Here is a 26,711-nt window from a genome sequence, read left to right on the forward strand (position 1 = left end):
AGAGAGACAGAGAGAGAGAGAGAGAGAGAGAGAGAGAGACAGAGAGAGAGAGAGAGAGAGAGACAGAGAGAGAGAGAGACAGAGAGAGACAGAGACAGAGACAGAGAGACAGAGACAGAGACAGAGACAGAGACAGAGACAGAGACAGAGACAGAGACAGAGACAGAGAGACAGAGACAGAGACAGAGAGACAGAGACAGAGAGACAGAGACAGAGAGACAGAGACAGAGAGACAGAGACAGAGAGACAGAGACAGAGAGACAGAGACAGAGAGACAGAGAGACAGAGACAGAGAGACAGAGACAGAGAGACAGAGACAGAGAGACAGAGACAGAGAGACAGAGACAGAGACAGAGACAGAGAGACAGAGACAGAGACAGAGACAGAGAGACAGAGACAGAGACAGAGACAGAGACACAGAGAGACAGAGAGACAGAGAGACAGAGAGACAGAGAGAGAGAGAGACAGAGAGAGAGAGAGAGAGAGAGAGAGAGAGAGAGAGAGAGAGAGAGAGAGAGAGAGAGAGAGAGAGAGAGGGGTTCAGGAACAAGAAAGAGAAAGAACAATGAATTTTGATTAAAAATCTTTAAGTTAACCTCCAATGAGATATCAGACCAACATGATGTGAGACAATGGGGGTTGGTGAGATCAACACAGAGAACGCTGAATTCCTAAGACAACACAGAGGACATTATTGTACACAGTTGATAGGAAAAGTCACTTTGGGAGCTGCCTTACAAGTCAATTCCTATATCTGCATGATCAGCTGTTCTGTCTACAGCTTCTCTCGACTTGAGGTCACGCCGAAGTAACATTAATTTAGGAGCTTTCTCTGGTAGTAATGCCGTTCAGCTTCACAGATCAATAGATTCTGGCATTATCGGATCACAGAGCAACTTTTAGGGATCTTCAGCTCTCCTGTCTTCTATATTAAAGTTGGCTTCAATAACCTTCTGCTCTCTTCTCTGCTGCTAACAGGGCGATCTTCTTGCCTGACCACCACCATGGAAGAGCAGGCGGTGTCCAACAGTAGTCCCCAGCATGGCCGAGGCCTGGGCAGGCAGAACGTCATCAGGTGTGGCTGGCTGAGGAAGCAGGGAGGCTTTGTGAAGACTTGGCACACACGCTGGTTCGTACTTCGAGGGGAACAGCTACACTATTACAAAGACGAGGAGGAGACTAAAGCCCTGGTGAGTGACCGCTGAACCGCTGAACCGCTGAACCGCTGAACCGCTGAACCGCTGAACCGCTGAACCGCTGAACCGCTGAACATCATGCTGTGATGCTCTGTGTCTCTCAGTGTAGTGCTACATGTTTTTAATTTTTTTACATTTTGTAATTCTTTTTATTTAACTGGGCAAGTCAGTTAAGAACAAATTCTTAATTACAATGACGGCCTACACCGGCCAATCCCGGACGACGCTGGGCCAATTGTGCGCCGCCCAATGGCTGCGCACAATGTGATACATGTGATACAGCCTGGATTCGAACCAGGGTGTCTGTAGTGATGCCTCTAGCGCTGAGATGCAGTGTCCTAGACCGCTGAACCAGGGTGTCTGTAGTGACCCCTCTAGTAATGAGATGCAGTGTCCTAGACCGCTGAACCAGGGTCTGTAGTGACGCCTCTAGCACTGAGATGCAGTGCCTCAGACCACTGAACCAGGGTGTCTGTAGTGACCCCTCTAACACTGAGATGCAGTGTCTTAGACCACTGAACCAGGGTGTCTGTAGTAAAGCCTCTAGCACTGAGATGCAGTGTCTCAGACCACTGAACCAGGGTGTCTGTAGTAAAGCCTCTAGCACTGAGATGCAGTGCCTCAGACCACTGAACCACTCGGGATGACAATATACAGTAAGTTTAAGGTACAATGACAATGCAGATAGCCTGTGAAGTGTGACCTGCCATTCAATATTCACTAACACATACAATTATTTGCAAAGGGGTTTATAAGTAGTTTATCAATTGTTGATTATTATGGGGTATTGTGTGTAGATTGATTGTCATGCCCTGGCCTTAGTATTCTTTGTTTTTCTTTATTATTTTAGTTAGGTCAGGGTGTGACATGGGGAATGTTTGTGTTTTGTTGGTTTTGGGTGATTATATGGTAAAGGGGGTGTTGGGTGTAGTGTATGGGTTTGTGTTGAGTGCATGTGTCTAGCGTTGTCTATGTTGGTTTAGTTGTCTAGGAGAGTCTATGGTTGCCTGAATGAGTTCCCAATTAGAGACAGCTGATTTCTGTTGTCTCTGATTGGGAGCCATATTTAGGGTAGCCATAGGCTTTCATGTGATGTGGGTAATTGTCTATGTTATACGTTTGTAGCCTGTATGTGCACTTCGTTCATAGCTTCACGATCGTTTTCTTGTTTTGTTAGTGTGTAAGTGTTTTTGTTTCATTTTTGCCTTCGTATTCATTAAAAAGAATATGGCTTAATTTCCTACTGCTGCGTTTTGGTCCGTCAATCCTCCACACGATCGTGACATTGAGGATTTTAATTTTTTATTTAATCAATTTTAGAATAAGGTTATAACGTAACAAAATGTGGCAAAAAGGGAAGGGGTCTGAATACTTTCCGAATGCACTGTATATGTCTGGAATTATGCTTGTTTAATGTAAGTATTGCTTTGTAAGCTTTATGCCTTGTTTGTGATTTCATTCATTTTACAAAGTTATTAAATACAGTTGTATTTAGAATTACATTATCTTGGAAACACATAATCGTCTAGAATGTCAGATGGTGAAGCATGATTCATAATTCCAGAGGACCTGTTTTCACTGCTCCAGAAACCAATGGAGGTGAGCTTTACACCACTCCAGCCAACGCTTGGCATTGCGTGAGGCTTGTGTGTGTGCGGCTGCTCGACCATGGAAACCCATTTCATGATGCTCCCGACAAACAGTTCTTGTGCTGACGTTGCTTCCAGTGGGTAGTTTGAAACTCGGTAGTGAGTGTTGCAACCGAGGGCAGACCATTTTTACGTGCTTCAGCACTCGGTGGTCCCGTTCTGTGCGCTTGTGTGACCTACCACTTCGCGGCTGAGTCGATGTTGTTCCTAGAGGTTTCCACTTCACAATAACAGCACTTACAGTTGACCGCGGCAGCTCTAGAAGAGCAGTGCCACGCTTAAAGTCACTGGGCTCTTCAGTAAGGCCATTCAATTGCTAATGTTTGTCTATGGAGATTGCATGGCTGTGTGCTCGATTTTATACACCTGCCAGCGACGGATTTGACTCAAATAGCCGAATCCACTACTTTGAAGGGGTGTCCACATACTTTTGTATATTTAGTGTATTTATACTCTTGCAGTATTCGCTACACTTCATTATCATTGATAAAGTGAATAAGTAGCTGGCCAACATAATTATGCCATCCCCTTCCTCTGGTACAAGTGTGTTCTTTGTGTAACGGATGATGTGTGGGAGAGATGTGTACTGGCAGGAACATGGAGACAGAAGGATGTGTGCTGATGACAAGACCACACGTCCTACCAAACCCCCCCCCCCCCATACTCGATGCCATGACCTCTAACCCCCCCAGCTCTCATTCCTGACATTCCAGCGGGGCAGATCCCAGACGACATTCCCATAGTATTCCCACTCTATTCTATACCATATCCCAAATGGCCTGCCTCTTCTCTATCGTAAACATTTGGATGCCTAAGGAGATAATGTGATGAGTAGGGCTGCGTGTGTGTGCATACGTGTGCATGCATCTATGACTGTTTAGGAACTTGAATCATGGCTGATGTCACGAACCGGCTCGAAGTTCGTAACAAATGGGAGACAACGTGGAGATAAAGAACAACAAAATATATTTATTAACTGAAGTAAAGTCAATACACTTAACAATGGTGTGTGTAGTCAGTAGTGTAAGTGAGTGGTTGCGTGTTTACATGTGATAATGAGGGGTGTTGAAAGGTGCCAACGCAAACAACCAAAACAGCCACAAAAACACCACAACCAAAATCTGTCTGTGTGTCTGCATGGAGAGAGTCTCCTCAATGAATGGGGAAGAGGTGCATTTAACCTGGGACGCACCCGAGCCCAGGTGTGTCTGCATGGAGAGAGTCTCCTCAATGAATGGGGAAGAGGTGCATTTAACCTGGGACACACCCGAGCCCAGGTGTGTCTGCATGGAAAGAGTCTCCTCAATGAATGGGGAAGAGGTTTCATTTAACCTGGGACACACCCGAGCCCAGGTGTGTCTGCATGGAGAGAGTCTCCTCAATGAATGGGGAAGAGGTGCATTTAACCTGGGACCCACCCGAGCCCAGGTGTGTCTGCATGGAGAGAGTCTCCTCAATGAATGGGGAAGAGGTGAATTTAACTTGTGACGCACCCGAGCCCAGGTGTGTCTGCATGGAGAGAGTCTCCTCAATGAATGGGGAAGAGGTGCATTTAACCTGGGACACACCCGAGCCCAGGTGTGTCTGCATGGAGAGAGTCTCCTCAATGAATGGGGAAGAGGTGCATTTATCCTGGGACGCACCCGAGCCCAGGTGTGTCTGCATGGAGAGAGTCTCCTCAATGAATGGGGAAGAGGTGCATTTAACCTGGGACACACCCGAGCCCAGGTGTGTCTGCATGGAGAGAGTCTCCTCAATGAATGGGGAAGAGGTGCATTTATCCTGGGACACACCCGAGCCCAGGTGTGTCTGCATGGAGAGAGTCTCCTCAATGAATGGGGAAGAGGTGCATTTAACCTGGGACACACCCGAGCCCAGGTGTGTCTGCATGGAGAGAGTCTCCTCAATGAATGGGGAAGAGGTGCATTTATCCTGGGACACACCCGAGCCCAGGTGTGTCCCATTTCTGTGACGACCCTCCCGGCTCCGCCCACCGACATCCTATTAAGGAAAACAAGAGCAAAGAGAAAGAATATGGCAGACAGAGTGGGAGGGGCATCACACTGAGGCAACTAGCATCATGTCTGAGGCAACCAGCATCATGTCTGAGGCAACCAGCATCATGTCTGAGGCAACCAGCATCATCTCTGAGGCAACCAGCATCATGTCTGAGGCAACCAGCATCATCTCCGAGGCAACCAGCATCATGTCTGAGGCAACCAGCATCATGTCTGAGGCAACCAGCATCGTGTCTGAGGCAACCAGCATCATGTCTGAGGCAACCAGCATCATGTCTGAGGCAACCAGCATCATGTCTGAGGCAACTAGCCCTTCCTATGATCTTGTTTTCTGTTGTCCTGGGCAACAGAGTCAGGCAGATGCTTGTGGTGCTCCTGTGTCAGACAGCCATTAGGGCTAACGAGGCTAACGACACATTATGGCTAACGACGCTAACGAGACATCACATTCCATGACTGGGATAATTAGTACCCATGTTAATGCAGCCTCTTCATCACCCTGTTGAGGCTGACTGGGATAATTAGTACCCATGTTAATGCAGCCTCTTCATCACCCTGCTGTGGTTGACTGGGATAATTAGTACCCATGTTAATGCAGCCTCTTCATCACCCTGTTGAGGCTGACTGGGATAATTAGTACCCATGTTAATGCAGCCTCTTCATCACCCTGCTGTGGTTGACTGGGAGAATTAGTACCCATGTTAATGCAGCCTCTTCATCACCCTGTTGAGGCTGACTGGGATAATTAGTACCCTTGTTAAAACTTCTTATGGCTGCAATCCCGTTAACGGGATCGATGTGACAACAGCCAGTGAAAGTGCAGGGCGCCAAATTCAAACAGAAATCTCAGAATTACAATTCCTCAAACATACATGTATCTTATACCATTTTAAAGGTAATCTTGTTGTTAATCCCACCAAAGTGTCCGATTTCAAGTAGGCTTTACAGCGAAAGCACCACAAACGATTATGTTAGGTCACCGCAAAATCACAGAAAAACACAGCCATTTTTCCAGCCAAAGACAGGAGTCACAAAAAGTAGAAATAGAGATAAAATGTAGCACTAACCTTTGGTGATCTTCATCAGATGACACTCATCGGACTTCATGTTACACAATACATATATATTTTGTTCGATAAAGTTCATATTTATATACAAAAACCTCAGTTTACATTAGTGCCATGTTCCGAAATGCCTCCAAAATATCAGAAGAAATTGCAGAGAGCCACGTCAAATAACATAAATACTCATCACAAACTTTGATGAAAGATACATGTTTTACATATAATTAAAGATACACTTGTCCTTAATGCAACCGCTGTGTCAGATTTCAAAAAGCTTTACGGCAAAAGCACAATATTCAATAATCTGAGAACAGCGTTCAGCCACAAAAAGAAGCCATACTGTCACGCCCTGGCCTTAGTATTCTTTGTTTTCTTTATTATTTTAGTTAGGTCAGGGTGTGACATGGGTATTTATGTGGGTTTTGTAGTGTCCAGGGTGATTGTAAGGTTTAGGGGGTTTATTTAGAGTAGTTGGGTTTATGTTTAGTATAGTTGTCTAGCTGTGTCTATGTTGTGTGTAGTTGTCTAGGAAAGTCTATGGTTGCCTGAATGGGTTCCCAATTAGAGACTGGTTTCTGTTGTCTCTGATTGGGAGCCATATTTAGGGTAGCCATAGGCTTTAGTTTGTTGTGGGGAATTGTCTATGTTGAACGTTTGTAGCCTATGTGTGTGCACTACGTTTATAGCTTCACGGTCGTTTGTTGTTTTGTTAGTTTGTAAGTGTTTTGTTTCGTTTTGCCTTCTTCATAAATAAAAGAAGATGGCTTATTTTCCACATGCTGCGTTTTGGTCCGTCTCACTCCCACACGATCGTGACACATACAGTTACCCGCCAAATTGTGCAGTCAACAAAACTCATAAATAGTATTACAAATCTTCAATTCCCTTTGCTGATCTTCGTCGGAATGCACTCCGAGGACTCCCACTTCCACAAGAAATGTTTGTTTTATTCGGTAATGTCCATCATTTATGTGCAAATAGATATTTTTGTTAGCGTGTTCAGGAAGCGCGTTCACTAAAAGCAGACGAAATGTCAAAAAGTTCCGTAACATTCAGTAGAAACATGTCAAATGATGTATTGAATCAATCTTTAGGATGTTTTTAACATAAATCTTCAATAACGTTCCAAACGGAGAATTCCATTGACTTCAGATGTGCGATGGAACAGAGCTCCCTCTCATGTGAACCCGCATGGTCAGAGCATGGTCAGGTCATGGTAGACCTGACTCATTCCTGTCTCCTTCGGCCCCACTTCACAGTAGAGGCATCAGACAAGGTTCTACAGACTGTTGACATCTAGTGGAAGCCGTAAGAAGTGCAAACAGATCCATATCCCACTGTGTATTCAATAGGGGCTGGGTTGAAAATCGACCAACCTCAGATTTCCCACTTCCTGTTTGGATTTCTCCTCAGGTTTGTGCCTGCTATATGAGTTATGTTATACTCACAGACATCATTCAAACAGTTTTAGAAACTTCAGAGTGTTTTCTATCCAATGCCAATAATAATATGCATATATTAGCAACTGGGACTGAGGAGCAGGCAGTTTACTCTGGGCACCTTATTCATCCAAGCTACTCAATACTGCCCCCCAGCCATAAGAAGTTTTTAAAGCAGCCTCTTCATCACCCTGTTGTGGTTGCTCTGCCCCTAGACTCATAGTCACAGGAACCCTATTCCCTATATAGTACACTACTGTTGACCAGAGTCCTATTGGTCCTGGTATATAGTACACCGCTGTTGACCAGAGTCCTATTGGTCCTGGTATATTGTACACCACTGTTGACCAGAGTCCTATTGGTCCTGGTATATAGTACACTACTGTTGACCAGAGTCCTATTGGTCCTGGTATATAGTACACCACTGTTGACCAGAGTCCTATTGGTCCTGGTATATAGTACACTACTGTTGACCAGAGTCCTATTGGTCCTGGTATATAGTACACCACTGTTGACCAGAGTCCTATTGGTCCTGGTATATAGTACACCACTGTTGACCAGAGTCCTATTGGTCCTGGTATATAGTACACTACTGTTGACCAGAGTCCTATTGGTCCTGGTATATAGTACACTACTGTTGACCAGAGTCCTATTGGTCCTGGTATATAGTACACTACTTTTGACCAGAGTCCTAGGTAAAGCCGTGCACTACATAGGGAATACGGTGCCTTTTGTAACGCAGCCATAGACTCATAGGTCAGAGGCCAATAACAGCCCAGTACCCCCTGAGTGAAACGCGTGAAGTGATGCATTATGGGAGTCTGACCTGCCTGATCCGTGTCCACATTAAGGGAGAGCTTTAGGCGCCCACTTGGTGTTTTGTCTTCTTTGATTAGAGAAGGTGTGTGTGTGTGTGGGGGGGGGGGGGGGGGGGGGTGCGTATTTGTGTGTACTGCTCTCTCTGTAGACCAGGGAGATTAACTGCTGGAACAAACTGCTTGGTGCATTAGCCTGGCTGCCCTAGTTACAGTCACGTTCCCCTTCACTGACAAAAAAATAAAGTTGGTTTTGGTGAAAAACTGTAGAACATGTATGTTGAGATCATTTGGGTTTTCAAGAAAAGCTCATTTTTTGTCCATTAAAATAACATCAAATTGATCAGAAATACAGTGTAGACATTGTTAATGTTGTAAATTGCTATTGTAGCTGGAAACGGCTGATTTTTAAAACGAATATCTACATAGGCGTACAGAGGCCCATTATCAGCAACCATCACTCCTGTGTTCCAATGGCACGTTGTGTTAGCTAATCCAAGTTTGTCATTTTAAAAGGTTAATTGATCCTTAGAAAACTATTTTGCAATTATGTTAGCACAGTTGAAAATTGTTGTCCTGATTAAAGAAGCTATTACACTGGCCTTCTTTAGACTAGTTGAGTATCTGGAGCATCAGCATTTGTGGGTTCGATTACAGGCTCAAAATGGCCAGAAACAAAGGCCTTTCTTCTGAAACTCGTCAGTCTATTCTTGTTCTGAGAAATGAAGGCTGTTCCATGCGAGAAATTGCCAAGATACTGAAGATCTCGTACAATGCTGTGTACTATCTACCTTCATAGAACAGCGCAAACTGGCTCTAACCAGAATATAAAGAGGAGTGGGAGGCCCCGGTGCACAACTGACCAAGAGGACAAGTACATTAGAGTGTCTAGTTTGAGAAACAGACGCCTCACAAGTTCTCAACTGGCAACTTCATTAAATAGTACCCTCAAAACACTATGCTCAGCTCAGATTGTGTGTGTGTGTGAGAGACAGAGAGAGAGAGAGTCAGAGAGACAGAGAGACAGAGAGAGACAGACAGACAGAGAGAGAGCTCGTATTCAGCTCAGCAGCGAACTGATTAAAGAGAACAACAGCTGTACTATGGGGTAGTGTTCTCGTTGTTCTGTTCTGTTCTGTTCCTTTCCTCCTGCCTGCCGCCCACCTCGGTGTTTAGAGCTGTTTGACCCTGCTGTTTGACCCAGGAGAGGTGTTCTGGGCTGGGCTGGGCTGGCTTCCAGGAAACCAGCCCTGCTATGGGTCGTGGGTGGATGAGATTTTTAAGGTTACGTTCCAGGAAAACATCTACTTCTATGAGTTGGTGTCAATGTTTTCTTCTCTGTTGAAAAGCATCAGAAAGGATATTGATGGATCACCCCAAACCCTGCTGTTTGGCTGTGGGGCGACTTCCACCTTTCCATAACGGAGGTGGCCTGGCCTGTATTCTAAAAGGTTCTCGGAGTAGAAGTGCTGATCTACAATCAGATTCCCCTGATCCATAGAAGGCAATTTGTTATAATTTAAATGATGGATCCTAGTTAAAGAGAGGGTGATGAAGGGTACAGAGGGTATTGTCAACTCTCTATTTAACCTGTATGTCATCGACTCTTAACAGCGTATCATTACAGTACTTACATTGTACGTCAAATAGTCTCACGTGGCCAATCCTTCCTAATTAGTTTGTGACACACCTAGGCTTCCGAGTCGATACTGTAAATAACCTTTATATTTAACCCATATCAAGTGGACAACCTGGTGACATTCATCAACCCCAACCAGATGTCATGAGTAGAAAAAGAGGAATCAAGACAGAATCACTCATAACCAGAATACGTTTCCTGTGTGGTCCTCTCTGTTGAACTACTGTGGTCACTGGGGGGTGACATGCAACTTCCTATTGCCAGCGATGTTATGTAAAGACTCTCGTTTCGATGCAGAGATATTACTGTGTTTAGAAGATCAACCACGCTAAACGCAGCCTGCCTGGGTTTCATAAGAAGAAGCTCATATTGTTAACTGGCTTTGAAGCTGATGCTTAAGAGGGGGGACAAATAAAGTTGAAACATTTTGCTGATAGCAAAGCTTGCGGTGATCAAACGTAGACATATCTACTGCAAAGATGCTTGTGGTGATCAAATCTAGAGATATCTATTGCAAACATGCTTGTGCAAAACTGAAAGCACAAACCACTGCTTTTAATCAGGGCAAGGCGACCGGAAACATGACAGAATACAAACAGTGTAGCTATTCCCTCCGCAAGGCAATCAAACAAGCTAAGCGTCAAAATAGAGACAAAGTAGAGTCGCAATTCAACGGCTCAGACACGAGAGGTATGTGGCAGGGTCTACAGTCAATCACGGACTACAAAAAGAAAACCAGCCCTGTCGCGTACCACAATGTCCTGCTCCCAGACAAACTAAACAACTTCTTTGCTCGCTTTGAGGACAATACAGTGCCACTGACACGGCCCGCTACCAAAACATTTAAACGTGTTAACCCTCGCAAGGCTGCCGGCCAAGACGGCATCCCTAGCCGCGTCCTCAGAGCATGCGCAGACCCGCTGGCTGGTGTGTTTACGAACATATTCCATCAATCCTTATCCCAGTCTGCTGTTCCCACATGCTTCAAGAGGGCCACCATTGTTCCTGTTCCCAAGAAAGCTATGGTAACTGAGCTAAACGACTACGGCCCCATAGCACTCACTTCCGTCATCATGAAGTACGTTGAGAGACTAGTCAAGGACCATATCACCTCCACCCTACCTGACCCCCTAGACCCACTCCAATTTGCTAACCGCCCCAGTAGGTCCACAGACGACGTAATCAAAATCACACTGCACATCTGGACAAGAGGAATACCTATGTAAGAATGTTTTTCATCGAGTACAGCTCAGCATTAAATACCATAGTACCCTCCAAACTCGTCATTAAGCTCGAGACCCTGGGTCTTGACCCCGCCCTGTGCAACTGGGTCCTGGACTTCCTGACGGGCCGCGCCCAGGTGGTGAGGGTAGGAAAAAACATCTCCACCCCGCTGATCCTCAGCACCAGGGCCCCACAAGGGTGCGTTCTCAGCCCTCTCCTGTACTCCCTGTTCACCCATGACTGCGTGGCCATGCACGCCTCCAACTCAATCATCAAGTTTGCAGACAACACTACAATGGTAGGCTTGATTACCAACAATGACGAGACGGCCTACAGGGAGGAGGTGAGGGCCCTCAGAGTGTGGTATCAGGAAAATAACCTCACACTCAATGTCAACAAAATAAAGGAGAGGATTGTGGACTTCAGGAAACAGCAGAGGGAGCACCCCCCTATCCACATCAACGGGACAGCAGTGGAGAAGGTGGAAAGTTTTAAGTTCCTCGGCGTACACATCACGGACAAACTGAAATGGTCCAACCACACAGACAGCGTTGTGAAGAAGGCGCAGCATCGCCTCTTCAACCTCAGGAGGCTGAAGAAATTAGGCTTGTCACCAAAAACAGTCACAAACCTTTACAGATGCACAATCGAGAGCATCCTGTCAGGCTGTATCACCGCCTGGTATGGCAACTGCTCTGTCCACAACCGTAAGGCTCTCCAGAGGGTAGTGAAGTCTGCACAACGCATCACCGGGGGCAAACTACCTGCCCTCCAGGACACCTACACCACCCGATGTCGCAGGAAGGCCAAAAAGATAATCAAGGAGAACAACCACCCGAGCCACTGCCTGTTCACCCCGCTATCATCTCGAAGGCGAGGTCAGTACAGGTGCATCAAAGCTGGGACCGAGAGACTGAAAAACAGCTTCTATCTCAAGGCCATCAGACTGTTAAACAGCCAACATTGAGTGGCTGCTGCCAACATACTGACTCAAATCTCTAGCCACTTTCATAATAACAAAAATTGGATGTAGTAAATGTAATACTAGCCACTTTAAACAATGCCACTTTATATAACGTTTACATACCCTACATTACTCGACTCATATGTATATACGGAACTCTATACCATCTACTGCATCTTGCCTATGTCGCACGGCCATCGCTCATCCATATATTTATATGTACATATTCTTATTCATTCCTTTACACTTGTGTGTATAAGATAGTTGTTGTGAAATTGTTAGATTACTTGTTAGATATTACTGCACGGTCGGAACTAGAAGCACAAGCACTTCACTACACTCGCATTAACATCTGCTAACCGTGTGTATGTGACAAATAGAATTTGATTTGTTATGATTTGATTTGGTGATCAAACGTAGAGATATCTACTGCAAAGATGCTTGTGGTGATCAAATGTAGAGATATCTACTGCAAAGATGCTTGTGGTGATCAAATGTAGAGATATCTACTGCAAAGATGCTTGTGGTGATCAAACGTAGAGATATCTACTGCAAAGATGCTTGTGGTGATCAAATGTAGAGATATCTACTGCAAAGATGCTTGTGGTGTATTAATATGAGTAATGCTAATTTCTGATTATTAGTTTCTAGACTCACTGAAGGACCCTGATCAAACTATTTATTTTTCGTCAACAGTATATGATACAGCCAAATAAATTTATAATTTTTATCATTACAGTGAAGAGTGAATGCATTGACGCACCTTGATGGTGTTACTGTACTGCTGTATGTAACATGTATGAACAAATGTATGGTCGTGTCCCTAACGTTAGTCCCTTGGAGCTATGTAGGGTGCATCACATATTGTCACGTTCCTGACCTTATTTCCTTTGTTTAGTCTTTGTTTAGTTGGTCAGGACGTGAGCTGGGTGGGCATTCTATGTTTTGTGTTTCTATGTTGGGTTTGTTGTTTGGCCTGATATGGTTCTCAATCAGAGGCAGGTGTTTGTCATTGTCTCTGATTGGGAACCATATTAAGGTAGCCTGTTTTCACTGTTTGTTTGTGGGTGATTGTTCCTGTTCGTGTGTTCATCTGTTCTGTGTTCCCATGTTCAGGACTGTAGTTCTGTAGTTACATTACTGGTTCCCTGAGTGTAATGACCACATGCATTACCCTCCTTTCTCTCTCTCTCTCTCTCTCGTTTCTCTCTCGCTTGCTCTCGTTTCTCTCTCCCTCTCTCTCTTGCGCTCTCTCTCTCTCTCTCGCTTGCTCTCGCATGCTCTCGCTTGCTCTCGCTTGCTCTCTCTCTCTCTCTCTCTTTCTTGCTCTCGATTGCTCTCTCTCTCTCTATCTTGCTTTCTCTCTCTCTCTCTCTCTCTTTCCACAGTATCTGCAGTCACAGGACAAACTGTGCTGTACACAGAAGTGTAACATTGGGAACAGCTAACTACTACTTGTAGAACTACTACTGCAGCAGCAGTAGATTATTGCTTAGCAGTGTGAAAACTATAATCAGGTGTGGTGCTGCAGTGGCTATAGGACCATGTGGAGTTAATTAGTTAGCTACTAAAAGTGTCCTCCTATTAAAAACACACATGTACTAACACCTTGGCGTCACAACCTGTTTTTCATCATGCTTAGTTCTCTCCAGTGAGTCAGATGCCACAACCAATTTACTCAAAGCTAAACAAGTTAAAATTACAGGTGGTTGATTTTGTTGTCCTTTATTTCGATGTTGCATTCTATTTCCCCAGGACTGTTTCCCCAATCTTTATTATATTATGGCGACCCTCCTGGGATTCTGCAGAGATGCATGCAGGGAGTTGATTATTTATTAGGATCTCTGTTAGCCCACAATGGGCTAGTCTTCCAAGGAACTTGTGTTTCCTATTCATCTATTCCCTTTAGTCATCTTGTTAATAAAACGATGGCGTGACACTAAGATTAGAATCAATTAGTCAGATCATTAACTCCCAACTCCCACTAATGTAATTTTCCTCTCTCACATAAATTATATTGAGTCACTTGTATCTTATCCAGAAATAAAGTCACTGATTGCTTATTTTAATTGGGTCTCATCCTCTCATTTCAATTAGAAATGTTCTCATCATCATAGATGAGATCAGTGATCTGTCTGTTTATCAATGGTAATGAGTTTATCAGAATGGTTTGGACAGTCATAACATTACCAGACAGATTATTGATGAATTGGTAGGTGGGGATGTGTACTAAATGTATTCAGATTATTTATTTAACTGGGACAGAATAATCAACAATAATACTGAGTTGCATTCAGTGCCAAATTTAGCCAGACAGACATTTTTCATTTGTAATCTTTGAAGATGTCTTATCATTTGAAACATGTTATTTGTGGTGGTTGTTGAAAGACGTTTTGTGGTATTTCACTATGTGTGTTGCGTGCTAGCCCGAAAGGGGATATGAATACTGCTCTGATTGAAGTACTGTGGGCAGTTGTGCTGCGGCCTAGATTACTGAAACCTCTATGGACTCTGTAAATCAGGATGTTGCTAGGGTACTGAAACCTCTATGGACTCTGTAAATCAGGATGTTGCTAGGGTACTGAAACCTCTATGGACTCTCTGTAAATCAGGATGTTGCTAGGGTACTGAAACCTCTATGGACTCTGTAAATCAGGATGTTGCTAGGGTACTGAAACCTCTATGGACTCTCTGTAAATCAGGATGTTGCTAGGGTACTGAAACCTCTATGGACTCTGTAAATCAGGATGTTGCTAGGGTACTGAAACCTCTATGGACTCTGTAAATCAGGATGTTGCTAGGGTACTGAAACATCTATGGACTCTGTAAATCAGGATGTTGCTAGGGTACTGAAACCTCTATGGACTCTCTGTAAATCAGGATGTTGCTAGGGTACTGAAACCTCTATGGACTCTGTAAATCAGGATGTTGCTAGGGTACTGAAACCTCTATGGACTCTCTGTAAATCAGGATGTTGCTAGGGTACTGAAACCTCTATGGACTCTGTAAATCAGGATGTTGCTAGGGTACTGAAACATCTATGGACTCTGTAAATCAGGATGTTGCTAGGGTACTGAAACCTCTATGGACTCTCTGTAAATCAGGATGTTGCTAGGGTACTGAAACCTCGATGGACTCTCTGTAAATCAGGATGTTGCTAGTGTACTGAAACCTCTATGGACTCTCTGTAAATCAGGATGTTGCTAGGGTACTGAAACCTCTATGGACTCTGTAAATCAGGATGTTGCTAGGGTACTGAAACATCTATGGACTCTGTAAATCAGGATGTTGCTAGGGTACTGAAACCTCTATGGACTCTCTGTAAATCAGGATGTTGCTAGGGTACTGAAACCTCTATGGACTCTCTGTAAATCAGGATGTTGCTAGGGTACTGAAACCTCTATGGACTCTCTGTAAATCAGGATGTTGCTAGGGTACTGAAACCTCTATGGACTCTCTGTAAATCAGGATGTTGCTAGGGTACTGAAACCTCTATGGACTCTGTAAATCAGGATGTTGCTAGGGTACTGAAACCTCTATGGACTCTCTGTAAATCAGGATGTTGCTAGGGTACTGAAACCTCTATGGACTCTCTGTAAATCAGGATGTTGCTAGGGTACTGAAACCTCTATGGACTCTCTGTAAATCAGGATGTTGCTAGGGTACTGAAACCTCTATGGACTCTCTGTAAATCAGGATGTTGCTAGGGTACTGAAACCTCTATGGACTCTCTGTAAATCAGGATGTTGCTAGGGTACTGAAACCTCTATGGACTCTCTGTAAATCAGGATGTTGCTAGGGTACTGAAACCTCTATGGACTCTCTGTAAATCAGGATGTTGCTAGGGTACTGAAACCTCTATGGACTCTGTAAATCAGGATGTTGCTAGGGTACTGAAACCTCTATGGACTCTCTGTAAATCAGGATGTTGCTAGGGTACTGAAACCTCTATGGACTCTCTGTAAATCAGGATGTTGCTAGGGTACTGAAACCTCTATGGACTCTCTGTAAATCAGGATGTTGCTAGGGTACTGAAACCTCTATGGACTCTCTGTAAATCAGGATGTTGCTAGGGTACTGAAACCTCTATGGACTCTCTGTAAATCAGGATGTTGCTAGGGTACTGAAACCTCTATGGACTCTGTAAATCAGGATGTTGCTAGGGTACTGAAACCTCTATGGACTCTGTAAATCAGGATGTTGCTAGGGTACTGAAACCTCTATGGACTCTCTGTAAATCAGGATGTTGCTAGGGTACTGAAACCTCTATGGACTCTGTAAATCAGGATGTTGCTAGGGTCAACTGTGCAGATATTTAAGATAATGTCTCTCCATTTTCTGTATACTGTATGGTCACAGCAGTTTCTTTTAAATATAGTAAGGGGTCTATTTTAGTCTGGGCGCAAAGCAATTAATTAATTAATTCAATAACAAAAAACTAAACAAAGGGTCACTGATACTCCCTCTCCGGCCTCTAGGTCACCAGACTGCTGATTATTACGCACACCAGTCCCCATCGTCACGCGCACCAGAGCTTCATGACGTGATCCATATCAGGGAATCCATCACCCCTGTACTTGCTTCCCAACTCTCAGCGCATTCGTTACACAAAGTATTTTTGCATTTTTAAAATGGTAGTTGAACCCAGGTCTGTAGGCTATTCTGTTTTCATACTGTAACTCTTATTAAACCAGAGAGCAGCACACCGGGACAAGAATACAGAACAAGCAGAATGCCTTCTGCTAACTCATATATTATTACTGAGCGGTCATTTGTATGCTATGGGGTGGTTACAGTCTTATGGATTACGGTAACTTTCTCTGGCGCATATGCACATATTCGGAGATATGAGCGAACCTGTTCAGTAGATACAGCCGTTCTAGGCTGGTTTTCATTAGAAGTGCTGTATGATTAACCTACACACTCACATTGTACTGTAGCATAGAAACTGAGTGTTTGCAATTGGACATCTATTAGTTAGTCCTCAACAATAGAATACATGGTGCTTATTTCGTTGATCTACTCTTTGCTCAATTAATTCCGTCATTCATTCAGTCAGTCAATTCAGTCATTCATTCAGTCAGTCAATTCAGTCATTCATTCAATCACTCAAAATATACTCTTCAATAAACAAATATATCAGGGAATCTGTTATCTTCAGAGGGAGTCCAATATAATTCAGCCACTCAGAACGAAATTATAGAGGAAATGCCATACAACATAACGAACAAGTCCTCTATTCTTATCTTATTCCCAATTTATACTCCTCTATTCTTATCTTATACCCAATTTATACTCCTCTTTTCTTATCTTATACCCAATTTATACTCCTCTATTCTTATCTTATACCCAATTTATACTCCTCTATTCTTATCTTATACCCAATTTATACTCATCTTTTCTTATCTTATACCCAATTTATACTCCTCTATTCTTATCTTATACCCAATTTATTCTCCTCTTTTCTTATCTTATACCCAATTTATACTCCTCTTTTCTTATCTTATACCCAATTTATACTCATCTTTTCTTATCTTATACCCAATTTATACTCATCTTTTCTTATCTTATACCCAATTTATACTCCTCTATTCTTATCTTATACCCAATTTATACTCATCTTTTCTTATCTTATACCCAATTTATACTCATCTTTTCTTATCTTATACCCAATTTATACTCATCTTTTCCTATCTTATACCCAATTTGTAGTCCTCTATTCTTATCTTGTACCCAATTTATACTCCTCTATTCTTATCTTATACTCAATTTATACTCCTCTATTCTTATCTTGTACCCAATTTATACTACTCTAGTCTTATCTTATACTCAATTTATACTCATCTTTTCTTATCTTATACCCAATTTGTAGTCCTCTAATCTTATCTTATACCCAATTTGCAATCCTCTATTATTATCTTATAAACAATTTATACTCCTCTAGTCTTATCTTATACCCAATTTATACTCCTCTAGTCTTATCTTATACCCAATTTATACTCCTCTAGTCTTATCTTATACCCAATTTATACTGCTCTATTCTTATCTTATTATAAGTACTGTTTGATTAACTCATACACTCACATTGTACTGTAGCATAGAAACTCTTTGTGGGGTGAATCCTAACTTCGACTTAAGTCGAATTTTCACATTCATGCATTGATGTCATTGGGAGGCCTAAGTAAACATTTGACTTCAGTGGAAGTTAGGATAAGCCCTTCTATGACGGACTCACCTGTGGCATACTACTTGTAATCATAGGCGTTCTCAGCAGTTTCCATTCTTAACGCATCGTCAGTCCCATTAGCAGTCAACCAAATACACAGCAGCATCTAAGAAGGAGTCGTCCAATGTTCCCTTGTCAGTGTCACGGCAACAGTTCCGATAGTGAGGAGGACCTTGGTTTTCCATTACCTATTAGCAGTCAACCATACACAGCAGCGTCTAAAAAATCATCTCTTTCCTGTCAGTGACAGACATGGCAAACTTTCATTTGAAGTTGTGAAAGTGAGGAGGTTCAGGAGGACTAAAGAGTGACTAAACTATCAGTATGCACAAAGAAGATGGCCACCCCATGCTGTGTTCATATTTAGTCTCATTGATCTTAACATCCGTGTCTGGGGCCAGATGCTGTTGGAAGACACAGCACAGAAGGATTCCTCTGCCTCTGTCTCAGGAGCCAGATAGTGCATGACAGTGAATCATAGCTAGGAGTGTTGCTCAGAATGTCTCTTGTACCAGTTGTTGAAGGTGGACCACATGAGGGTAAAGCACAGGAGGGAGACGGCCTCTCAGGCTCATATCCCAGGTAGGGGAGGCAGTGAATTACAGCCTTTGTAACTCTTTTGCATTTTTCCCCACATAAGGATCACATTCAATGTCAAACATCAAAGCTACCTGTATTTCTTTGGAAAGCTTCTCCCACTTTACCTCTGAGAAGACATTGACCTTCGATGAATATTCAGATGGGAATTGCCAGGGTATTTGCATGTCTTGCTAGCATGCATTTCCATACAGAATTCATGGTAATTTGTGTGACCCACAGTATCCAAAGGAATAATTCTGGAGAAATTCAGTAGCCCATAACAATTTGACCAGATCCCCGAAGCAAGCTAGTTGCAAAGGGCACCTCACAGTGATCAGCAGCGGCAAAAGTATTGGACTTCTGCCTGAGATGGACCTTTTATCTGGAAATGTAAGTGGTGGACTTGGGGAGGAATCGAATGAAACAGTCCAGATATATGTAATGGAAAAGTTGAGGTTAATAACATTTATGAACTGCAGCAATCTGGTTCTTGATACAGTATTACCGTTTTACCTGCCCATGCCAAAATAATGATAGCATTCCCCAAAACGGTTTCCTTCCAGTTCCAGCATTTACGAGATTACTGAGTAATTGGACTGGGCTTTCTGTAGGACTGACAGAATTGGAGGGGTTTGAGAAATGCAGTGGCTCAATGGTAATATAACTCTTAATAATGAGATTCAGTTTTGAAAAAAAAACTACTTTTGTCTTGTGTTTGGAATGAGTTTCTACAGAGAATGTTCACGTTTAGTTTTTTTACTTACTAAAATACATTATCCTTCATGATGTATGTTCCAATGCAGCTCTTCAAATACTTTTACATGAATTAGAATGTCATATGACTTCAGACTGCAGTGGGAGACCTGGCCTGCAGTGTTGGCTGGGTCAGTGGTGCAAGGGGGGCCTGGCCTGCAGTGTTGGCTGGGTCAGTGGTGCAAGGGGGGCCTGGCCTGCAGTGTTGGCTGGGTCAGTGGTGCAAGGGGGGCCTGGCCTGCAGTGTTGGCTGGGTCAGTGGTGCAAGGGGGGCCTGGCCTGCAGTGGTGGCTGGGTCAGTGGTGCAAGGTGGGCCTGGCCTGCAGTGTTGGCTGGGTCAGTGGTGCAAGGGGGGCCTGGCCTGCAGTGTTGGCTGGGTCAGTGGTGCAAGGGGGGCCTGGCCTGCAGTGGTGGCTGGGTCAGTGGTGCAAGGTGGGCCTGGCCTGCAGTGTTGGCTGGGTCAGTGGTGCAAGGGGGGCCTGGCCTGCAGTGTTGGCTGGGTCAGTGGTGCAAGGGGGGCCTGGCCTGCAGTGTTGGCTGGGTCAGTGGTGCAGTTGGGTCTTTAAGCCAGAAATATAGTCAGAACAACCTTCCTCTCCTCCCAACTGCTGAACAACTTAAAATAACACACATAGTATTCAAGTAGCCAAGAAAGGTTTATGTAAGTTTACTTTCCTTCACTCCAGATGTAACAGTCATAGCCTACTTTCTGTTGAGTCCAGGTGTAGCCTACTTTCTGTTGAGTCCAGGTGTAGCCAACTTTCTGCTAAGACCAGGTGTAGCCAACTTTCTGCTAAGTCCAGGTGTAGCCAACTTTCTGTTGAGTCCAGGTGTAGCCTACTTTCTGTTGAGTCCAGGTGTAGCCAACTTTCTGCTAAGACCAGGTGTAGCCAACTTTCTGCTAAGTCCAGGTGTAGCCAACTTTCTGCCAAGTCCAGGTGTAGCCAACTTTCTGCTAAGTCCAGGTGTAGCCAACTTTCTGTTGAGTCCAGGTGTAGCCAACTTTCTGTTGAGTCCAGGTGAAGCCAACTTTCTGTTAAGTCCAGGTGTAGCCAACTTTCTGTTAAGTCCAGGTATAGCCAACTTTCTGCTAAAACCAGGTGTAGCCAACTTTCTGCTAAAACCAGGTGTAGCCAACTTTCTGTTGAGTCCAGGTGTAGCTTACTTTCTGTTAAGTCCAGGTGTAGCTTACTTTCTGTTAAGTCCAGGTGTAGCCAACTTTCTGCTAAGTCCAGGTGAAGCCTACTTTCTGTTGAGTCCAGGTGTAGCTTACTTTCTGTTAAGTCCAGGTGTAGCCAACTTTCTGTTAAGTCCAGGTGAAGCCTACTTTCTGTTGAGTCCAGGTGTAGCCTACTTTCTGTTAAGTCCAGGTGTAGCTTACTTTCTGTTAAGTCCAGGTGAAGCCTACTTTCTGTTGAGTCCAGGTGTAGCCTACTTTCTGTACAAAAATCAAGTTCAGGGCCCAGATTCACAAAACACTTCTTATGCAAAAACTTAAGAAGCTTCTTAACGAGTTCATTAGATAGTTTGTTAGTGCAATTCCTCAACAATATCTTAAGATTTAATGATTTTCCTACGAACTTGTCAAAAATCTTCTTACAAATCTTCTGTATGTTGCTAGGCAACCGATATAGCTAGCTATCTAGCTAGCAATGGCAATCATGTTAGCATGTTTCCTAAGGAGATTACTGTTCTACAACATGTTCTTGGTGTCACGCGGGACTAGGTTGGCGAAAGAACCAGACGCAGAGAGAGAGAGCCGCTTTGGGAAAAAATATTCCTTATATTTTTACTTAATTCAAAACTGAATAAGCCCGAACATCAAGGGCGCAGAGAGAACACTTGCCAAAACCCAAACATACACACACGTAACAAAAAACAATCCCGCACAAAACAAGGGCGGGTCAAACTCCTAATTATAGGGATGCTCATTACGAAACAAAAAACAGGTGCAACTAATAAGACAAAACAAACAGACAAACGAAAAAGGGATCGGTGGCGGCTAGTAGGACGGTGACGACGACCGCCGAGCACCGCCCGAACAGGCAGGGGAGTCAACTTCGGCGGAAGTCGTGACAGTACCCCCCTCCTGACGCGCGGCTCCCGCAGCGCGCCGCCACCGGCCTCGGGGACGACCCGGAGGGCGAGGTGCCGGGCGATCCGGGTGGAGGCGGTGGAAGTCTCTCAGTAAAGTAGGATCTAAAATGTCCCCCACCGGAACCCAGCATCTCTCCTCCGGACCGTACCCCTCCCAGTCCACGAGGTACTGTAGGCCCCTCACCCGGCGTCTCGAGTCCAGAATGGCACGTACTGTGTACGCCGGGGACCCCTCGATCTCCAGAGGGGGTGGAGGGACCTCAGGCACCTCACCTTCTTGCAGGGGACCAGCCACCACCGGCCTGAGGAGAGACACATGAAACGAGGGGTTAATACGGTAATACCTAGGGAGTTGTAACCTATAACACACCTCGTTTATTCTCCTCAGGACTTTAAACGGCCCCACACACTGCGGCCCCAGCTTCCGACAGGGCAGGCGGAGAGGCAGGTTTCGGGTCGAGAGCCAGACCCTGTCCCCCGGTGTGAACACGGGGGCCTCACTGCGGTACTGGTCAGCGCTCCTCTTCTGCCGTTGTCCTGCTAACTTTAGCGATTCCTGGACGGCTTTCCAGGTGTCCTTGGAGCGCTGTACCCATTCCTCTACCGCAGGAGCCTCGGTCTGACTCTGGTGCCATGGGGCCAGGACCGGCTGGTAACCTAACACACACTCAAACGGGGACATGTTCGTTGAGGAGTGGCGGAGGGAGTTCTGAGCGAGCTCAGCCCAAGGAACATACCTCGCCCACTCACCAGGCCGGTCCCGGCAATATGACCGCAGAAACCTGCCCACATCCTGGTTTACGCGCTCCACCTGCCCATTACTCTCAGGGTGAAAACCCGAGGTCAAGCTGACCGAGACCCCCAGTCTTTCCATAAATGCCCTCCAGACTCTGGACGTGAATTGGGGGCCCCGATCAGAAACGATATCCTCAGGCACCCCATAGTGCCGGAAGACATGGGTAAACAAGGCCTCCGCAGTCTGCAGGGCCGTAGGGAGACCGGGCAACGGGATGAGACGGCAGGACTTGGAAAACCGATCCACAACGACCAAAATCGTAGTACTTCCCTGGGACGGGGGAAGATCGGTAAGAAAGTCCACCGATAAGTGTGTCCACGGCCGTTGTGGAACGGGGAGGGGCTGTAACTTCCCTCTAGGCAAGTGCCGAGGAGCCTTGCTCTGAGCACACACCGAGCAGGAGGAGACATAAAATCTCACGTCCTTAGCCAACGTGTGCCACCAGTATCTCCCTCTAAGACTCCGCACTGTCCTATCGATGCCAGGATGACCCGAGGAGGGGAGAGTATGAGCCCAACGGATTAGTTTATCCCGGACCCCTCCCGGCACGTACTGAACCCCTGCTGGACAGTTAGGAGGGGTCTGCTCTAACCGTGAGGCTCTCTCTATCTCCGCGTCCACCTCCCATACCACCGGTGCCACGAGACATGAAGGTGGAATGATGGGAGTTGGCTCAACGGACCGCTCCTCGGTATCATAGAGACGGGACAGCGCGTCGGCCTTGGTGTTTTGGGAGCCTGGTCGGTACGAGATGGTGAACTGAAACCGGGTGAAAAACATGGCCCATCTAGCCTGACGCGGATTTAGTCTCCTCGCTTCCCGGATGTACTCGAGATTACGATGGTCAGTCCAGATGAGAAAAGGGTGTTTCGCCCCCTCAAGCCAATGTCTCCACACCTTCAAAGCCTTGACTACAGCTAACAACTCCCGGTCCCCCACATCATAGTTTCGCTCCGCCGGACCGAGCTTCCTCGAAAAGAAGGCACAAGGGCGGAGCTTGGGTGGCTCGCCCGAGCGCTGGGACAGCACGGCCCCGACCCCCGCCTCGGACGCGTCCACCTCCACTATGAACGCTAAAGAGGGGTCCGGATGCGCCAACACGGGCGCATTGGTAAACAGCTCCTTCAGACGACTGAAAGCTCTGTCCGCCTCTGCTAACCAACGCAAGCGCACCGGTCCTCCCTTCAGCAGTGAGGTAATGGGAGCAGCCACCTGACCAAAACCCCGGATAAACCTCCGGTAGTAATTGGCAAACCCTAAAAACCGCTGCACCTCTTTCACCGTGGTCGGAGTCGGCCAATTACGCACGGCTGTAACGCGGTTCTCCTCCATCACCACCCCGTAGGTGGAAATACGATAACCCAGGAAGGAAACGGCCTGTTTGAAGAACTCACATTTCTCCGCCTTGCAATACAGGTCATGCTCCAACAGTCGCCCAAGTACCTTACGCACCAGAGAAACATGCGCCACGCGGGTGGCAGAGTAGATCAAGATGTCATCAATGTACACTACCACTCCCTGCCCGAGCAGGTCTCGGAGAATCTCATCTACGAAGGATTGAAAGACAGCTGGAGCATTTTTTAACCCATATGGCATGACGCGGTACTCATAATGGCCAGATGTAGTACTAAATGCAGTTTTCCACTCATCTCCTCCCCGGATACGCACCAGATTATACGCACTCCTCAGGTCCAATTTTGTGAAGAAGCGTGCCCCGTGAAATGATTCCACCGCCGTAGCGATGAGAGGTAGGGGGTAACTAAACCCCACTGTGATGGAATTTAGACCTCGATAATCAATGCACGGGCGTAAACCGCCATCCTTCTTTTTCACAAAAAAGAAGCTCGAGGAGACAGGTGATGCAGAGGGCCGAATGTATCCCTGTCCCAGTGATTCAGTAACGTATGTCTCCATAGCCGCTGTCTCCTCTTGAGACAAAGGATACACGTGACTCCTAGGAAGTGCAGCGTTCTCCAGGAGGTTTATCGCGCAGTCCCCTCGTCGATGGGGTGGTAATTGGGTCGCCTTCCTTTTACTGAAGGCGATAGCCAAATCGGCATATTCAGAGGGAATGCGCACGGTGGAAACCTGGTCTGGACTCTCCACCGTAGTCGCACCAACGGCAACTCCTAGACACCTGCCTGAACACTCCTCTGACCACCCCTTCAGAGCCCTCTGTTGCCAGGAAATCACCGGGTTGTGCTGGAGATGAGGTGGGAAGGCCACTCCTCTCCCATCGATCCATCCTCTCCATCATTTGGTCCATAGCCGACCCAATTCGGTGGAGAACACTGGTGTGATGGAGGACCCTTTCCTCCATCGATGGGAGAGGAGACGCGGCTGCTCCTGCTGGTTCCATTTTGTTTGGTGCGGGATTCTGTCACGCGGGACTAGGTTGGCGAAAGAACCAGACGCAGAGAGAGAGAGCCGCTTTGGGAAAAAATATTCCTTATATTTTTACTTAATTCAAAACTGAATAAGCCCGAACATCAAGGGCGCAGAGAGAACACTTGCCAAAACCCAAACATACACACACGTAACCAAAAACAATCCCGCACAAAACAAGGGCGGGTCAAACTCCTAATTATAGGGATACTCATTACGAAACAAAAAACAGGTGCCACTAATAAGACAAAACAAACAGACAAACGAAAAAGGGATCGGTGGCGGCTAGTAGGACGGTGACGACGACCGCCGAGCACCGCCCGAACAGGCAGGGGAGTCAACTTCGGCGGAAGTCGTGACACTTGGGTTTAAAATAATATATTCTGAAACTGTCAGATGAAGTTTGTGAGTGAATTAAACATGTTCAATTGCTTTCATGAGCTTTATCTCTCACTGCTCTTAGTTTAAGACAAAGGTTTAGCTATCTGGAATTAAGAACATTTCCAAAAACGTTTTTTTCAAGAGTCTAATTTCTTCTTAACTTTTTGAGTAAGGAGAAACATAAGAAATTGCATAATAACATTTCCATTTTTTTTGTGTTGAGGAATAGCAACTTTGCTTAACTTACTTCTAAGGCAGGGAAAAAATGGCAGTTCAGAATAAATTTCTTCTTAAGAAGGTTTGGTGAATCTGGGCCCAGGAAAGTAGGACAGAAGCACAGTACTTATTAGATAGTGAACAAACGTTGGTCCAGGTTAATGCACTCTTCATGTGCCTGTTCAGCGATGGCTCAGTGGTGGCTGGGGCCTAATTGACTCTATCAGGGAAGTGGGCCTAACTAAATCCACCGGGCAGTGGGCATAATTGACTCCACCAGGACAGTGGGCCTAATTGACTCCACCAGGACTGTAGGCATAATTGACTCCACCAGGACAGTGGGCCTAACTAAATCCACCGGGCAGTGGGCATAATTGACTCTATCAGGGAAGTGGGCCTAACTAAATCCACCGGGCAGTGGGCATAATTGACTCCACCAGGACGGTGGGCCTAATTGACTCCACCAGGACTGTAGGCCTAATTGACTCCACCAGGACTGTAGGCCTAATTGACTCCACCAGGACAGTGGGCCTAATTGACTCCACCAGGACAGTGGGCCTAATTGACTCCACCAAGACAGTGGGCCTAATTGACTCCACTGGGGATCTGGGCATAATTGACTCCACCAGGACTGTGAGCCTAATTGACTCCACTGGGGCTGTGGGTATAATTCACTCCACCAGGACTGTGGGCCTAATTGACTCCACTTGGGCTGTGGTCTAATTGACTCCACCAGGACAGTGTACCTCATTGACTCCACTGGGGCTCTGGGTATAATTGACTCCACGAGGACAGTGGGCCTAATTGACTCCACTGGGGCTGTGGGCCTAGTTGACTCCACCAGGACAGTGGGCCTAATTAACTCCACTGGGGCTGTGGGCATAATTGACTCCATCAGGACAGTTGGCCTAATTGACTCCACCGGGGCTAAGGGCCTAATTGTAATAGAAGAAAGGCCTAACGACATAACAAACTATAGTCCTCTATTCTTATCGTATACCCAATTTATACTCCTCTATTCTTATCTTAAACCCAATTTATACTCCTCTATTCTTATCTTAAACCCAATTTATACTCCTCTATTCTTATCTTATACCCAATTTATACTCCTCTATTGTTATCTTATGCCTTATTTATACTCCTCTATTCTTATCTTATACCCAATTTATACTGCTCTGTTTTTTCTTCTTTTTGAGGGGGGATATCAGCTTTAATATTGAAGATGGATTGTATCTCCAGTCCATGTAATTGACTGCATCATTTCCAACCC

At 45.4% G+C, this 26,711-nt stretch overlaps 1 protein-coding gene across 2 annotated transcripts in view; it reads left to right on the plus strand.

Moving 5' to 3' along the window:
* The window catches only part of arhgap24 (Rho GTPase activating protein 24), a 213,329-nt gene that overhangs the window by 30,466 nt on the left and 156,152 nt on the right, over nucleotides 1–26,711 (plus strand). For both annotated transcript variants that reach the window (XM_055864386.1, XM_055864394.1), the window contains exon 2: nucleotides 979–1,190. In XM_055864386.1, the coding sequence (XP_055720361.1) occupies nucleotides 1,005–1,190 (186 nt within the window). In that variant the 5' untranslated portion in view covers nucleotides 979–1,004. The remainder of the gene's footprint in view (nucleotides 1–978; nucleotides 1,191–26,711) is intronic.

This window comes from Salvelinus fontinalis, chromosome 2, assembly GCF_029448725.1.
Source record: "Salvelinus fontinalis isolate EN_2023a chromosome 2, ASM2944872v1, whole genome shotgun sequence".
In the NCBI taxonomy this organism is placed as follows: domain Eukaryota; kingdom Metazoa; phylum Chordata; class Actinopteri; order Salmoniformes; family Salmonidae; genus Salvelinus; species Salvelinus fontinalis.